A 16,836-nucleotide genomic window follows, 5' to 3' on the forward strand; every position below is an offset into this window, starting at 1 on the left:
TTTCCTCCACCTCCTCTCTGTTTTCGATCAATCTGATCAGTGGATGCATGGGACATATATGGGTGGGACGACGCGGTTCCGGTGGCGAACGACTGTGGATGCATCCATGGATGATCGCTGAGTGACCCACCACCACCATGCAGCGGCGGATCCACAGGGGGGGGCTGGGGGGCTCCAGCCCCCCTAATTTTTTGATTTCAAGCCTAATCACTGTAGCAAAAGCTTGATTTCACCATTAAATCTTCATGCAAATCAACATCTCCATTGTTTTAGCCACCCCTTATCCCGCATCGTGCATCCACCACTGCCACCATGGATGAACATGAACTGATCTGATCTGATCGAGCTTGGCCGCTTTCGTTTGGAACTGTGCTTTTGGCTGCGCGTCGCTCACGCATCAGCTCGCGTGCATGTTATGATGTGCATGCAAGCCTGGCCTGCCCCAAGGTTCAAACAAAGGAAGCATATAAACATGCCCTGGATCGGAGTAGCTCGCTCGCTAGCTTGAACAGGAGCGAGCGAGAAGTCCTTGCGCTGCGCGCGGTTGTTTTGGCGCATTCCAAACAACGCATGACAGAATCCTTCCCTGAATGTTTTGTTGCGTTGTAGAATACTTCCCTGAATGTTCCAGTTTTCAGATCACACTGTCATGAGCCTCTGATAAAGAAACCCCCTCTAGCTTGGACATTAATTAGCCTGTTCGCTTGCTCGTATATGATCGTGGATTATAAGCTGCAACAGTATTCTTCTCTCACACCAAACCAGGCAGCAGTAAATAATCCACAATCATTTACGACGAAACCCTGAATTCCTCCCACTCCACCATTTCTGCAGGCCCGAAACACCTTCTGTAGCTCAATCTCCACCCCAGATTCCCTGCTGTATACACCGAGATGTCCTAGTCATGAGAAATATTGAATATTCTTGGATAGCTAATCTTTAGAGGACAGTCATCTAACCACACATCCTTCCAAAACCTTGTCTGTTTGCCACTACCTACTAGATGACCTTTCCCTTTTTCATACCACTGTTTCACAGAATGTAGACCACTACTGGATTCAGTTTTTTGCCGAGTGTTTGAGGCACTCGGCAAAAGCCTAATTGCACTCGGCAAAGCCTTTGCTGAGTGTGGCACTCGGCAAAGAACACACGGCAAAAAATTGATCGGCAAAGCCCTCTTTACTGAGTGTCCTTTATCGGGCACTCGGCAAAGAAAAGCGACCATCACGGCGCCAGCCCCGTTGACGGTCGCTTTGCTGAGTGCCAACCCTGCAGGCACTCGGTAAAGATTTTTTATTTTTTTAAAAAAAGTTTCTTTGTCGAGTGCCTTCTATCTGGCCCTTGACAAAGATGTTTTATTTTTTTTTCTAAAAATTGTTTGCCGAGTGTCCCCTAGCCTGCACTCGGCAAAGTTTGAATTTTTTTTAAAAAAAAAAATCTTTACCGAGTGCCCTCTGGCCGACACTCGGCAAAGTTTGAATTTTTTTTAAAAAAAAATATTTGCCAAGTACCATGGTCATGACACTCGGCAAAGCTGGAAAAATAGTTTTTCGAGCGCCCATTTTTTCAGCTTTGCCGAGTGTTGTAACCATGGCACTCGGCAACGGGGTCCTTTGCCGAGTGCAACACTCGACAAAGTGACCCAAAACGGTAATTTTTAATTTTTTTATATTCCATCATGACAAATAAATTCATACAAACATATATCACATATATATCTCATTCATCACATATATATCTCATTCATCACATATATATCTCATCCATCCACACATCCATCCACACATATCACATTCATCACAATATATATCACATATATAATAATAAGTGCTCAAGTCCATCCAAATAAATCCATAAGTTCATCACAAGTCCATCAAAGTCCACAAGTGCATCACAAGTATATCACAAGTCCATCACCAAGTGAACAACAAATGAAAAAAATACAACATGCACTAATCTCGGCCACTACGACTGTTGTGAAGGCCCAGCTCCATCATTCGGAGGTGCATGAGGTGGATTATTCGAACCACCGTCAGATGGAGACTGCACAAAGGAGAAAAGATTGCATGTAAGACAAGATTATTTGGATAGCTAATAAGGAAGGTTGAGACCATACAAGCAAAGCACAAGCGAAAGTAAAAAAACTTTCATACTCACAGGAGTAGCTGCAGTTGCAGGACGCTGAAAGGGTCGAGATGGCGACTAGAGGGGGGGTGAATAGTCTTTTCTAAAACTTAATCGCGTCGACTAACCGATACAAATGCGGAATTAAAACTATCGGTCTAGCCAAGACTATACCCCACTATATATGTTCACTAGCACCTTGCAAAGATAACAATTATGCAACAAAGGTGCCGGGCTAGTTAGAGCTCTCCTAAACAATTCTAGGAGCAAGGTTACATAAACCTATGCCACTAGTATTTTAAGCAACAAGAGAGTTCCTACACATGCTAGTAAGCAAAAGCACAAAGCTAACAAAGCTCACTAGCAATGCTCAATAACAAGGCAACCAATGCCTAATTAGAGAGCGCAAATATTTAGCTACACAAACTAAGCAATGTTACTAACAAGGTTACTAAAATCAAATTAGCCACGCAAGGGAGCTACTTCTATGCTACACAAGCAAGAAGGTAATTAGCAAGTTACACAAGCTATCTAATTACAAGAGCAACTACACAAGCTTAATATGTATAAAAGTAATTGCAAGCTTGTGTAATGGGGATGCAAACCAACGAGAAGAACAAGGTTGACACGATGATTTTTTTCCCGAGGTTCACGTGTTTGCCAACACGCTAGTCCTCTTTGTGTCGACCGCTCACTTGGTGGTTCGGTGGCTAATTAGCATCACCCGCTAAGCCCGCACGTCGGGCGCCGCAAGAACCTACCCCTTGAGTGAGGGTAGCTCAATGACACGCTTTACTAGAGTTGCTCTTCGCGGCTCCCGCGGGGCGAGCACAATGCCCCTCACAAGCACTTCTCCGGAGCGCCGCACAAGCTTCTTGCGCACTTCGATGGAGACCACCACCAAGCCATCTAGGAGGTGGCAACCTCCAAGAGTAACAAGCACCACCGGCTTGCAACTCGATCACCTAGTGTCACTCGATGCAATCTCACGATGCAATCGCACTAGAATCGCTCACTCACACAATCGAATGATCACTATCAAGTATATGTGTGATAGAGGGCTCCCAAGCACTCACAAGCATGGACACTAAGTCCCCTTAGGTGCTCAGCACCAGCCATGGCCGAAGGCCACTTCTATTTATAGCCCCAAGGGCTAAACTAGCCGTTACCCCTTCACTAGGCAAAAATCGGGCCGACTGGACGCTCTGGTCGTGTTGACCGGACGCTGGACCTCAGCGTTCGGTCGCCCGCAGATGGCCACGTGTCCCGATTCCAACGGTCACTTGACCTAACCGGACGCAGCAGCTTCAACTGACCGGACGCTGGACCCCAGCGTCTGGTCATTTCCAGTAAGGTACCCGAGGCGTATTTCTTCGACCGGGCGTGTCCGGTCGTAGCCCAGCGTCTGGTCACACTCCAGCTTCTGCGTCACCATACGTCAGCCTGACCGGACGCACCCTGCCAGCGTCCGGTGCTTTCAGACCCAGCGTTCGGTCAGTTGAACGACGCCAGCATCTTCGCAATCAACTCGTTTTCACTTCTAACTTCTTCACCCTTGCTCCAATGAGCCAACCACAAGAATTTGCATCCGGCGCAATAGAAAATAAGCAATCCATTTTCCCGAAAGCGCCGAATGTAAATGTGCCAACCCATCTCAACCCTACAAACACCACCTCCTATGTAGATGTGCCAACACCACCAAGTGTACACCACCATGTGTATGTGTGTTAGCTTTTCACAATCATTTCCCAAGGGATGTTAGCCACTCAACTTGCCACGCCACTCGATCCTAGCGACGATGCAAAGTTAGATCACTCGAGTGGCACTAGATGACCGATATGCAAACAAGTTTGCTCCTCTTGATATTACGGCCATCTATCCTAAACCCGGTCATATACTTCTCTACACACCTATGACCGGTGAAATGAAATGCCCTAGGTTATACCTTTGCCTTGCGCATTCCATTCCATCTCCTCCAATATCGATGCAACACATGCACCAACACGATCAACAATGATATGATCCACTTCATATCATCACGTGATCATATTGGTTCATTGATCTTGACTTTACTTGCTCTTCACCGTTGCCATCGTCCATCGGCGCCAAGTCTTGCTCAAGCTTCACCGCCACGCGGTCCATCACTCCAAAGCCTTCGACTTGCCCTTCACGCTTGCAACTGGTCCATCAAGCCAAGTCTTGTCTTGATCTTCTCCACCTTGATCACATGACTCAATGTCATGTCTCATGTGCAATAAGCTCCTTCATCATCACATGTGTGAGCTTTGCAACATCTCCAAGCCATTTTCACCTGCATGGCATATGTTGCTCACACACATGTACCTGTGGACTAATCACCTGTGTATCACACATAAACACAATTAGTCCACCTAAGTTGTCACTCAATTACCAAAACCAAATAAGGACCTTTCAGACGCGGAGGCGGAGGTGGAACCAACAGCCCAGCTGGCAGAGAGAAGCCCACACGTTGCCCAAGCCCTTGTAGGAACTCCGTAATGTCCGTCTGCCTCTACGCCTAGGCTTGTCGCTCGGCCCGCTCGGCCTCCAGCTGGGCCGCCATCCTCTGCTGCCCGGCCTCTAGCTCCTGACGTTGCCTCATTTCTTGTTCCAACCGGACCTGCAATATTTCACTCCAATGTTTCAGTAATGCAAAGCTAATTAATGTGTGTAAAGATCAATGTATGACGAGTAAAACAGGAATAACCTCGAGTACGTTGACCCGGTGCTGTGCAGCGGTCGACCGTGTGCGAATGGATGGGCTCTCGCTCATGCTCCGTGCTCGGATCTAGGGGAGAGAGGGAGTAGAGGTCGTGTCGATGATGCCGTCGCCAAGCCAGAACCACCCATGCTTCTTGCCTTGCCCCGCCCTCATGATGGCCTCTCCATCGAAATCCTGGGTGCTTGGATCATGGTCTAGCCTATGGAGCGACCTTGCCACCTCAGTGTACTCACTGATGTGGGAGTGGACGCTCGGGTTCGTGTATGCCTCGGGCGGGTCCTCCAGGTTGAAGGAGACATCGGACGTCGCCTTGCCCTTGTGGGCCATACACCATGCCTAGAAGTCCAAGCAAGCCTGGCTACTATGTGACGCCGACTGTGAGAAAGACAGCACGATAATTAGAAATCAGGTAGAACTAAGTGTCACAATAGATAAATAAATTCGCGTACCCATGCTTGTTTGTATTCGGCAAGGCTGCGGCTACCTTGATGGTTGTGGGGATATGGCCCCCAAGACATGGGCCGCACCATCAGAGGTGGCCTAGCTCATAAGATCAAGGCATGCACGACGCTACTCGGCGTGCACCACAAGATATTGTATAGTACCAAATAGGATACTTGTAAGCCTACCCCTCTAGAGTATATAAGGAGAGGCAGGGGTCCTCTACTCAACATCATGTATTCAATACAATACACCAAAGACATAGGACATATGGTATTATGTCGATCAGACGGCCTGAACCTGTCTAAATCATTGTCTCTGCGCCTTGTGTCACCATCCGGTTTCTGATCACGCGCACCTCCACTGATCAATCTACCATCACAGGATACCCCTCGGTGGACTGCCGAGCATATTCTGTCGATAGTTGGCGCGCTAGGTAGGGTTGTGCGCTTGATGCATGGCGAGCCAGATGGACCTCAAATCAATAGCGCGTTCTCGTCATCAATCTCATGGAGATCCATGCTGGTCCACGACGATGATTCATCACTAGCTACATCAGCCCCCACGACAGCAGATCCGATCTCGGAACCACCTCCGAGGTTGTCTTCACCGACAACTCACCACCCGGTAGGTGCTCACCGTCAACGCTGACCAGATACCGCCATATGTCGCCGACTAGACGCTCCGTCTAAAGCTAAGTCACGTTTTAATATTCTTCTAAATATTCTCCAATCTCCGTATATCGCTATAATGTTTCTCCGAGCTGTTTTCTCCATATTTGTTCTCCAAATGATTTTCTGAACCCTCGAATAGTCACGTTGATGCTCGGACGCCTCTAGAGACGGCCCTGTCTCTGGCTCCTCCTTACACGTGCTATGGGCTCCGCGCTCTGCGTCATGGGTGGTCGGCAGCGGCTCCTTGGTCATGCATGTTCCTCCTACACGTGCACGGGCTCCGCGCTCGATGTTATGGACTATGGGCTAGCTAGGGCTGGAGACTCAGCTACACACTAACTGGTCGGGCAGTTTATATTAAATATAAATACATCTTTGCTCCAACTGATCGCCAAGCTACATACGTTATTTTTTTTTCTCTAGAGTTCATTTATTTTTACATCATGTACTACCCATTCTACATGTTTGTATTGCAGGATCATCGTCCAGGTGATCGAAACACCTGGTGCTCAGACTTCTCCACCGATCAACTGGTCGAACCGCTTGGTTCATGGACTCCGTCGCCAACCAGTTGATTGGACTGTTCGCTGGTCGCTTCTACTCAATGCTCACGTCACCGTCGACTGGTTGACTAGACTATTCATTGCTCGTGCTTCATCGCTAGCTACGCCGGTTACTCCTCAGCGCTCGGTTTCTTCGTGCTCGAGGAGTAAGTGGGCACACTTCACTGCATGAACGTCGATAGCTACGCCGGGGACTCCTCGGCGCTCGAACATCGCCAGCTTCACCGGTGACTCCTCGGTGCTCGGATATCGCCGCCTATGCTAGGGACTCCTCGGCGCTCAGACATCGCTAGCTTCGTCGGGGACTCCTTGGTGCTCGGACATCGCCGCCTACGCCGGGGACTCCTCGATGCTCGGTCATCGCCAGTGATGCTGGGGACTCCTTGCTCCTCCCTTGGTGGTCAGACATCACCAGCGACGCCGAGGACTCCTCGCTCCTTGGTGCTTGGTCATCACCAGCGACGCCGGGGACTCCTCGCTCCTCGGTGCTAGGTCATCGCCAGCGACGCTGGGGACTCCTTGCTCCCCGGTGCTCGGTCATTGCTAGCGATGCTGGGGACTCCTCGCTCCCTGGTGCTCAGTCACCGCCAACGACACTGGGGACTCCTCGCTCCTCGGTGCTCGGTCATCGCCAGCGACGCTAGGGACTCCTCGCTCCTCGGTGCTCGATCATCGCCAGCGACGTCGAGGACTCCTTGTTCCTCGGTGCTTGGTCATCGCCAGCGATGTTAGGGACTCCTCGCTCCTCGGTGCTCGGTCATCGCCAGCGATGCCGGGGATTCCTCACTCCTTGTTGCTCGATCATCGCCAGCGACGCTGGGGACTCCTCGATGCTCGATGCACGGTCATCGCCAGCGATGCCGGGGACTCCTCGTTCCTCGGTGCTCGATCATCACCAGCGACGCCGGGGACTCCTCGCTCCTCGGTGCTCAGTCATCGCCAGCAACGCTGGGGACTCCTTGTTCCTCGGTGCTTGGTCATCGCCAACGACGTCAGGGACTCCTCACTCCTCGGTGCTCGGTCATCACCAGCGACGCTAGGGACTCCTCGCTCCTCCCTTGGTGGTCGAACATCACCAGCGACGCCGAGGACTCCTCGCTCCTCGGTGCTCGGTCATCGCCAGCGATGCCAAGGACTCCTCGCTCCTTGGTGCTCGGTCATTGCCAGCGATGCCAGGGACTCCTCGCTCCCCGGTGCTCAGTCATCGCCAGTGACGCCAGGGACTCCTCGCTCCTCGGTGTTCAGTCATCGCCGGCGACGCCAAGGACTCCTCGCTCCTCGATGCTCGGTCATCACCAGCGACACCGGGGACTCCTCGTTCCTTGGTGCTCGGTCATCGCCAGCGACGCTGGGGACTCCTCGCTCCTCAGTGCTCGATCATCGCTAGCGACGCCAGGGACTTATCATTCCTCAGTGCTCGATCATCGCCAGCGACGCCGGGGACTCCTCGCTCCTCGGTGCTCGAACATCACTAGCGACGTCGAGGACTCCTCGCTCCTCGGTGCTCGGTCATTGCCAGCGACGCGCGGGGATTCCTCGCTCCTCGGTGCTCGAACATCGCCAGCGACGCTGGGGACTCTTTGCTCCTCGGTGCTCGGTCATCGTCAGCTACGCCGAGAACTCCCTGGGTGGTCGGACATCGCCGGCTACGCCGGGGACTCCTCGGTGCTCAGATCTTGCTACGTCTCATCGGTGTGCTATCAAGCTGCTCCATGCTGTTCGGATCTGGGTGCTGATCTTAGGCAGCACGTCAGGGGTCTTGATACGCGCATGTCAGACGACGTCGGCAAGCTTTCAGACTTCTTTGACCCTGCTACAAGATTCATTCTTCATCTTTCAGCAGGCTCGGGGACTAAGTGGGCACACTTCACCTTACGGTGAATGTGCTTGTTCTCATCTCGAGGCTACGCCCGGGGATAGGCTGTATGCTCGGCTGGTCTTCAACTTTCTAACCCTGGCACCACGTGACTACATCACCTACTGTCAGGCTTGGGGACTAGCTGTGGGGATATGGCCCCTAAGACATGGGCCGCACCATCAGAGGTGGCCCAGCCCACAAGATTAGGGTGTGCACGACGCTACTCGGTGTGCACCACAAGATATTGTATAGTACCAAATATTATACTTTACTTGTAACCCTACCCCTCCAGAATATATAAGGAGAGGCAAGGGACCTCTACTCGACATCATGTATTCAATACAATACACCAAAGACACAGGACATAGGGTATTACGTCGATCAGATGGCCCGAACCTATCTAAATCGTTGTCTCTGTGCCTTGTGTCACCATTCGGTTTCTGATCACGCGCACCTCCACTGATCAATCTACCATCGCGGGATACCCCTCAGTGGACTGCCAAGCATATTCTGTTGACAATGGTGTGCTGGACCTTGCATCTGCAAACGATGGTCCTGGGCATCCCTGTGCATCTTGAGGTACTCGTCCATGAACCACCTCTCCACCATCATCGCCCAGCGCTCGGGATACGCTTGGCACCACCAGGGAATCATCTACACATCATCAAGTATTGGACATATAAGAAGATCAAATTAAACCAACTTAATATCAAAACGAATCAATATTGATGTTCTTCATTTACCTTAAGGTACTGCTCCTAGGTCAGCTGCATCTCTCTTACGTCTTTCTTGGTTTTCCTCTCTCCAAGCTTCGACCCATAGTAGGTTATGATGGCCTGGATGCGCACCTCGTGATGCATGTCGGTGACGAGTTTTTTATAGGCTTTGGTAGTCACCTGCTTCGCCCTGGCCTCAAATCCCTCCTTGCATCTGTAATAAGTCTGCATACAAAAGCGATGTATACATTCATTATTTCAAGAAAAGTCTAATGAATGCAACGTATTGAGCAATGTTGTGCGAGGGAGACTGACCCAAAACTCTGCCTTCACCCGCGCCACCTTGTTGGGGTACTCCGCATCGAGGGCGATGGCGTAGTGGTCAAATGAGTAGGCCGACTCCATCTTCGATGCATACGTGACAATGTCGGGGAAGTGTTGCCTGCACAGAAGACCCAGGATGCCGTTGACTAGCCGTGCGCTACCACCCGACACAACCACCTAGTTCCTGCACAAGTGATTAAGACAAATTATTAGTTTTTTATCATCATATCATATGAAGTAGTGGTGATAACATATAAAGTTACTTACTTTTGCCCTTCGGGACAAATCACTGGGTGTTGGTGAGGAAGCGGAACCCATGGGAGGCTCACGGGACCTCGCAAGTAGACACTCGAAGAGGAGTCAAAGGAAGCAGAACCCGTGCCTGCCGCCTCCCACTCGTCGTCCTCGTGCGGCCCCTCCTCGTCCGTTTGCCAAACTAGCTCCTTGTCCGACTCGTCCATGGGCGCCACCTCCTCCTCCAGCTCCTCCTCATGCGGCGTGGGAGGAGACGGCCCCCTCCTATAGCTGGCGGTCCTCCTCCTCCTCCTCTTGTCCGATCCCTCCATCGCCCCCTCCGCCTCCTCCTACAGCTAGCATGGTCTTTGGTAAATCAAGTTCACGGACCTATGACGGTCGCCCGCCATCTTTGTTCAATCACGTACAATAAAAAAGAAAAACAAGACGTAATTAGAAATAGGTGCAAAAATGAACAAAACATAATTACAAAAAATATAGTAATACATGTATTAGAAATATATGCAAAAATGAACAAAACATAATTACAAAAAACATAGTATTACATGTATTAGAAATAATCTTCATGATTGAGATTAGCTGGATCATAGGTCTCGTCATCACTATCAACATTGTCCAACTCATCAACACTATCCGAAGGAGGAATGTTGTCTTCATTGTCATTGCCTAAATGTAATCGCTCAAGCATTTGTATGTCCTTCAGATTTCGCACCTCGTCTCCAGCATCCTCATCATCATCCCTTTCATTGTCTACTTCCATTCCTATCTCTTCGGTTAAGTCTATGTCAAACCTCCCTTGTATCCCCTCTTCTTGATAGAACTCTCCATCATATGTGTTTGGGTTGAAGTTGTAATCTTCATCATTTAGGACAGGTAGTTTACCCTGTGGCGATACCTTGTGCACAATAGACCAACCCTTAAGATGCTCGGTGTCTTTGCACGCGTATGACGTATAATGAACCTGGACGGCCTATTGAGCCACAATGTAGACATCTTTTCCTGGATAGACGGAATCTTGTCGAATCTCGACTAGCCCAAGCTTAGGGGTCTGTCTCGTTACTCCAGGATGAAACCAGTGGCATTTGAATATGACAGGAGTAAGAGGTTTGGAACCATAGAATGATAGTTCATAGATTTCTTCAATTCTTCCATAATAGTCGAGTCTATCAGTGTCGGACATAACAACTCCGCTGTTTGTGTTTTTCGATTGGGCCGACTTTGCTTGTAGCTTGCTGTGTGAAAACGATATTGATTCACGTCATAACCAGTAAATGACTTGACCCTAACGGCACAGCCGTTTGCAACCTATCTCAGCTCATCACTTATAGGCGCATCAGTTTGGGCTTTCTGTTTGAACCAACAAATGAAATTGGGGCTCTCTAGTCCCGCACCCTATGAAAGAAGGGTATCATTTTCTTGCAGGGTAGGTTGCCTTGATCCATGCCAGGATTGACGAAGAAATTCCCTGTACCAACGAGAAACAAGGAGGTTGGACGAAGAAACAAGGACATACGGTGAAATGAAACAAGTTTGTTCAGAACTTACCCAATGAACGGATGCACCTCGACAAGGTTGGTCAACACATATAGCATGATACTGTGCCACTCTTCATTTTTCAATTGCTTAGTGGTCGATGCACTTGCGCTTCTGAGTTGCCCTTGGAAAAGGCTGAGGTTCAATTCATTTTCACCAGCATTGTAACAAGGGGGTGGATTATAAATGCTAGGAAGGTTCTCTGTGAAGTTTGACACCTCCTCTAGAATGTATGCCTCTGCAATGGAAGCCTCAATTTTGGCTTTATTTCTACATTTTTTGCGAAGAGTCTTCAGATATCTCTCGATTGGATAGCACCAACGGTCCTGCATGGGCCCCCCATCCATGCCTCATACGGGAGGTGCACAATCAAATGCTGCATCGGCAAGAAGCAGCCGGGTGGAAAGATCTTCTCCAACTTATAGAGCAACATGGGTGTCACTTTTTCCAAGTCATCAATGATGATCTGAGAGAGCTCCTTGGCACAAAGCTAGCGGAATAAGTAGCTCAACTCTGCCAGCACTTGCCAGACATGCTTCGGGACATAGCCTCGAACCATCGCCGAAAGAAGCTACTCAATCCATATGTGGTAGTCATGACTCTTCATCCCATTGACTCATAGAGTGCCTAAGTTCACTCCCCTCTTTAGATTCGCTGCATACCTATTAGGGAATATTAGCATCTAGATCCATTCAAGTACTTCCCTCCTTTGGTCCCTTTTCAAGATGAAATTGGCCTTAGGCCTTCTCTAGGTCTTACCACGACTAGGAGGCTGCATCTCTTGATTTGGCTATCGCACAACATTGTCAGGTCCACTCTAGCCTTAGGGTTGTCCTTAGACTTTTTAGTGTCCATGAGTGTTGCCCAAAGTGTCTCGGTGACATTCTTTTCAGTATGCATTACATCAATGTTATGTGGTAGAAGAAGGTCATCGAAATAGAGGAGCCTCGTCATGCCCGAGATATGAGTCCACATATGTTGCTCACCATATCCCACAAAACCACCTTCTTCGTTGGGCATGAGATCATCTATCTGAGCATGAACCTCGACACCTGTCATCATCCGCGGTGCAGGGTTTGTCACTTTGACACCTTTTGTAAAGTTCTTGATGTCTTGTCTGAATGGATGGTCAAGAGGTAGGAATTGACGATGTCTGTCGAACGATGAATACTTGCCACCCTTCTGCAACTAAATGAACCTCACACCTTTCTTGCATATTGGGCATGGGAACTTCCCGTGAACACACTAGGCGCAGAATATCCCATACGCCAGGAAGTCATGCAGGGAGTAGTGGTACCAAACGTGCATTTTGAAGGTTGTCTTTGTAGCTCGATCATATGTCCATACCCCTTCGTCCCAAGCATGGACCAATTCATCAAACATGGGCTCCATAAACACACCCATATTACTCCATAGGTGTCTAGGAATTATCAATGACAAGAATATGTTATGTCGTTGAAAGGAGACACCGGGGGGAGATTAAGGGGGGTAATGAAGACGGGCCAACATGTGTATGGGGCAGCCATCATTCCATAAGGATTGAACCCATCTGTTGCCAGCATGACACATACATTACGAGCCTCATCTGCTTTGTCACAATGTTTGTCATTAAAGCGGATACAAGCTTCACCATCGGATGGATGTACCATCTTATCAGGATTGTACCATTTGCCATTTTTGTGCCATGTCATCTATTTCACAGATTCCTCGGTCATGTATAGCTATTGGATCCTTGGTAGGAATGGAAGGTACCGTAGGATTTTCATGGGGATCGTAAGTTGCCTCTTCTGACCATCATCAGAGTCTACCTCCAGGTACCTAGAGGATTTACACTTTGGACAGAACTTTGCATGCTCGTGTTCTTTCCTAAGTAGGACATACCCCTTCGGACAAGCATGTATCTGCTCATATAGCATCTTAAGTGCACGAAGGAGTTTCTGTGACTCGTATATGCTCTTTGGCAGAATGTGGCCCTCCGGAAGCAGGGTGCCAATCATGGCCAACATCTTATCGAAGCCTTCTCGACTCAAGTTTAACTCGGACTTCAACCCCATTAAGCGCCCAATGGCATCCAGTTGAGACACCGTTGACCGATCGTGAAGGGGTTTCTGTGCTGAGTCCATCATGTCATAGAATGCCTGTGTGGCTGCCTCCATCTCCTCCTTCTCACGTCTCTCATCGAACTGTCCTTGGTGAAAGTCATCTAACATGTCTGCTACCCCAGCATCAGCATCAAAAGCCTCCACCAGTGGTCTCACCACCACCTCTCTCATACAATGGGCTTCACCATGGTAGACCCACTGGGTGTAGTCCGGTGTAAAACCATTCTTTACAAGATGTTTACCCATTGCCACCTTGTTTACCCTTCTCCTGTTTCCACATTTGCTACAGGGACACAAAACTAGGCAATGTCCTTTAGCAGCCTTGCCAAATGCACTGTTCAAGAAAGCATCGGTCTTGTTCATCCATTCCATGGTGTAATCACTCTGACTTCTCCAGCCCGTGTACATCCAATGACGGTCATCCATCCTCTAACATATGTATCAGCGAGTAATGTAACCATCAATTGCATCTACATGGTGTTCCTACTATCTAATAGGTGAGGATAGGTTCTAATCCCACCCGCGGATGCATAGATGAGGTTAGTTTCCATGCTCTACTCCTATTCGAGATAGAATTTCGGCAGCACCTCCCCGCTGTTCTCTAGATACACGTCCTGCCAAAGAAGAGTGCATATCTGGAGAACAACAGGGAGGTGATGCCGAAACTCTATCTTGGATCGGAGCAGACCATGGAAACTAACCCATCTACGCATCCGTGAGCTGTCCAAAAAACGTGGACAATCTGAAACAGATACGGTCATAGATATGCAAAGATTTGCATACCTCCAACTATATCTCTTTCGAACAGGAGAAGCCTAACTGGGTTACGCGATCTATGACCATGATACGGAAAGAGGGGTTATACTTAGGGTGGCGGTGGAGTCAGGCTAGTGGGGCCGTGGGGGTCGGTGTAGTGGTGAGGCGAGGCGGTGCAGGCAAACCGGCACAGCGATGGGAACTCCGACTTGGCTCCGACGGGCTCTTCTCTACAAAAATGGAATAAAATACTGTCATTTTAAAAAAATTCGACAAAACCTCCCCTGCACGGTGAGGTTTCCAAAACCTACAAAAAACAATGGCACGATGGCCGACAAACACATGTCTCAAGAGAAGCCATGCAGTTTGGATATCAATCCATGCCGAAGAATATATCCAAGTAGTACCACTACTTCTACTACTACTTCCACTATTGGCTACTACTACCACTATTCTACTACTACTACTACTACTACCACTATTGTTACTACTACTACCACTAGTTCTACTACTACTACTACTACTACTACCACTAGTTCTACTACTACTACCACTACTTCTATTACTACTACTACCACTAGCACTACTACTACAACTAATACTACAACAACTATCACTACCACGACAACAACAAGAGAGAGCGCATACCTGACGGGTGTCGGGGGTAGGGGCGGGCGGGCATCGGGGTCAGGGTCGAGGTCACCGGAGTCAGGAACGGGGTCAGGCATGGGCAGCGTCCGGGCGGGCGGTCCACGGGGCACGGCCGGGGGCAGGGCCGGCTCCTCCTCCTCCTCCCCTCCTCCACCCGCCAGTGTTCGCAGGACGGCGTGGGCGAGCAGGCCATGCTCAGCCACATGCGGGCGCAGGGGCGGGGGCTGGCGAGGGCAGGCGCCGGCGCGCGGCGTGTGGTGCGGGGAAGGGCGGTGGCACGTGGCGCGGGGAAGGGTGGCGGCGCACAGCGTGGGGAAGGGCAGCAGCGCAGGGAAGTGCGGCGGCGCGCGACGTCGGCGGCGGCCCGATGGCTGGCGGGCGCGGCGTAGGGTCGGGCCGGCGTTGGCGAGCGGCGGCGCGGGGCGGCGTTGGCCTGTCTGTCTGTGGCTTGGACTGCCCGGCTGAATTTGGCTAAGTGCCCCCACCCGCCCCTTTACCAAGCGCCGGATCAGGGAGGCACTCGGCAAAGGAGGCAACTTTGCCGAGTGCCCCGATCCGGCCGTCGGCATAGTTTTTTTTTGAAATACCTTTGTCGCGTGCCCCTGTGAAGGCACTCGGTAAAGAGGAAATTTCTAAAAAAAATCAAAAAACCTCTTTGCCGAGCACCTTATTTTGGCACTCGGCAAAAACCCCATTTGCCGAGTGCCATGCCCCGGCGCTCGACAAAGTTTTTTTTTGTTTTTGCCCTCCAAATTTTTTGTGCAGCCCTTTCAAAGTACCAGGAACTCCTCGTTATAATTTGGGGATTTTTTGTGGCTTTTTTATATATTTAGTTACTTTATTTCATATACTTGAATTTTTTCGAATAATATAAATTTGGACTGCACGTGGTACGAATAATGGAATTTAATGATTCAAAAATGATAGTCATGTTACTGAGTGTAGTGTGAGGCCGTATCCAGGAACGGACCCAAAATTTTGGACATCTTGTTCACGAAACATGACCACGAACTTGCGTGCGAAGTGTTTTTAAATTCTATAAAAAGCAAACGAAGTCCAAAAATCATGCAACTTGTTGAGATGTCGTGATATCGTATGTGGAGGCTATTCATGATTTTCGGACTTCGTTTGCTTTTTATAGAATTTAAAAACACTTCGCACGCAAGTTCACGGTCATGTTTCGTGAACAAGATGTCTGAAATTTTGGGTCCGTTCCTGGATACGGCCTCACACTACACTCAGTAACATGACTATTATTTTTTGAATCATTAAATTCCATTTTTTGAATCTAACTTCAGAATGATCCCCTCCTTTTTCTTAACTCTTAGTTCATGTAGGACTTCATGAACAATCAGGACCCCATCAAGAATAAAACGTCCATGTATGAAAGCTGTCTGAAACTCATTTATCACCTTGTTAATCACAGAATTTAATCTGAGTGTCGGCACCTTTGTGATTATTTTGTAAATAACGTTTAGCAGACAAATAGGCCTGAACTGCTTAATCTGGTTCTCCCCTTTGATTTTAGGTAAAAGCACCAGGATCCCAAAATTTAACCTTGCCAAATCCAGCTTCCCATTGTACAGTAGTTGGAGCATTTCGAGAATTTCATTCCTAATGTTTCCCCAGAAGGTTTTGAAGAAAATAGTAGAGAAACCATCAGGGCCAGGGGCAGTGTTAGTCTTCATGTCCTTGACAGCCTCCTCAAGTTCAGTCATTGTGAAGGGTCTGTAAGGGACCGTGATGCCTAAAAGGAGGGGTGAATTAGCCAACTTAAAATTCTAACTCTAAACTAAATTAGCCAACTTAAAATTCTAACTCTAAACTATGGCATCTTTTTCTATCTAGTCAAAACCTATGCAAGAAAGTAATCTAAATGTGCAACTACGGTTTTGCTAGTGTGTTGCTATCTCTACCGTAAAAAGGAGTTATGCAACCTAGGTTCCAAACCTATCAACTAACCTATCACTAAGCTAGGAAAGTAAAGAACAAACCAAGATTGCAATATAAATGTGGAAGCTAAAGAGTAAGTAGAGATATACAAACTCCCGTTCACGACTCCGGTATTTTACCAAGGTATCGAGAAGCGCGCAAGCTTC

At 48.9% G+C, this 16,836-nt stretch overlaps 1 protein-coding gene across 1 annotated transcript; it reads right to left on the reverse strand.

Annotated features, from left to right (window-relative positions):
• Positions 1-14,195: 14,195 nt before the first annotated feature.
• On the reverse strand, positions 14,196-15,306 carry LOC136499842 (proline-rich receptor-like protein kinase PERK2). Its single transcript, XM_066495351.1, has 2 exons — positions 14,735-15,306; positions 14,196-14,316 (listed from the first exon to the last, which is right to left on the reverse strand). The coding sequence occupies exons 1-2, from the start codon at positions 15,304-15,306 to the stop codon at positions 14,196-14,198; spliced, it is 693 nt and encodes a 230-aa protein (XP_066351448.1).
• Positions 15,307-16,836: the final 1,530 nt, after the last annotated feature.

Source organism: Miscanthus floridulus, chromosome 13, assembly GCF_019320115.1.
Source record: "Miscanthus floridulus cultivar M001 chromosome 13, ASM1932011v1, whole genome shotgun sequence".
Classification (NCBI taxonomy): Eukaryota; Viridiplantae; Streptophyta; class Magnoliopsida; order Poales; family Poaceae; genus Miscanthus; species Miscanthus floridulus.

What these genes read in the sequence shown, in the direction of transcription:
- LOC136499842 (XM_066495351.1), bottom strand. Translation starts at nt 15,306, where the DNA reads ATGCCGACGGCCGGATCGGGGCACTCGGCAAAGTTGCCTCCTTTGCCG. An exon ending in CTACCCCCGACACCCGTCAG is followed by an intron (nt 14,317 to 14,734) that starts GTATGCGCTCTC and finishes CCATTTTTGTAG; the next exon opens with AGAAGAGCCCGTCGGAGCCA.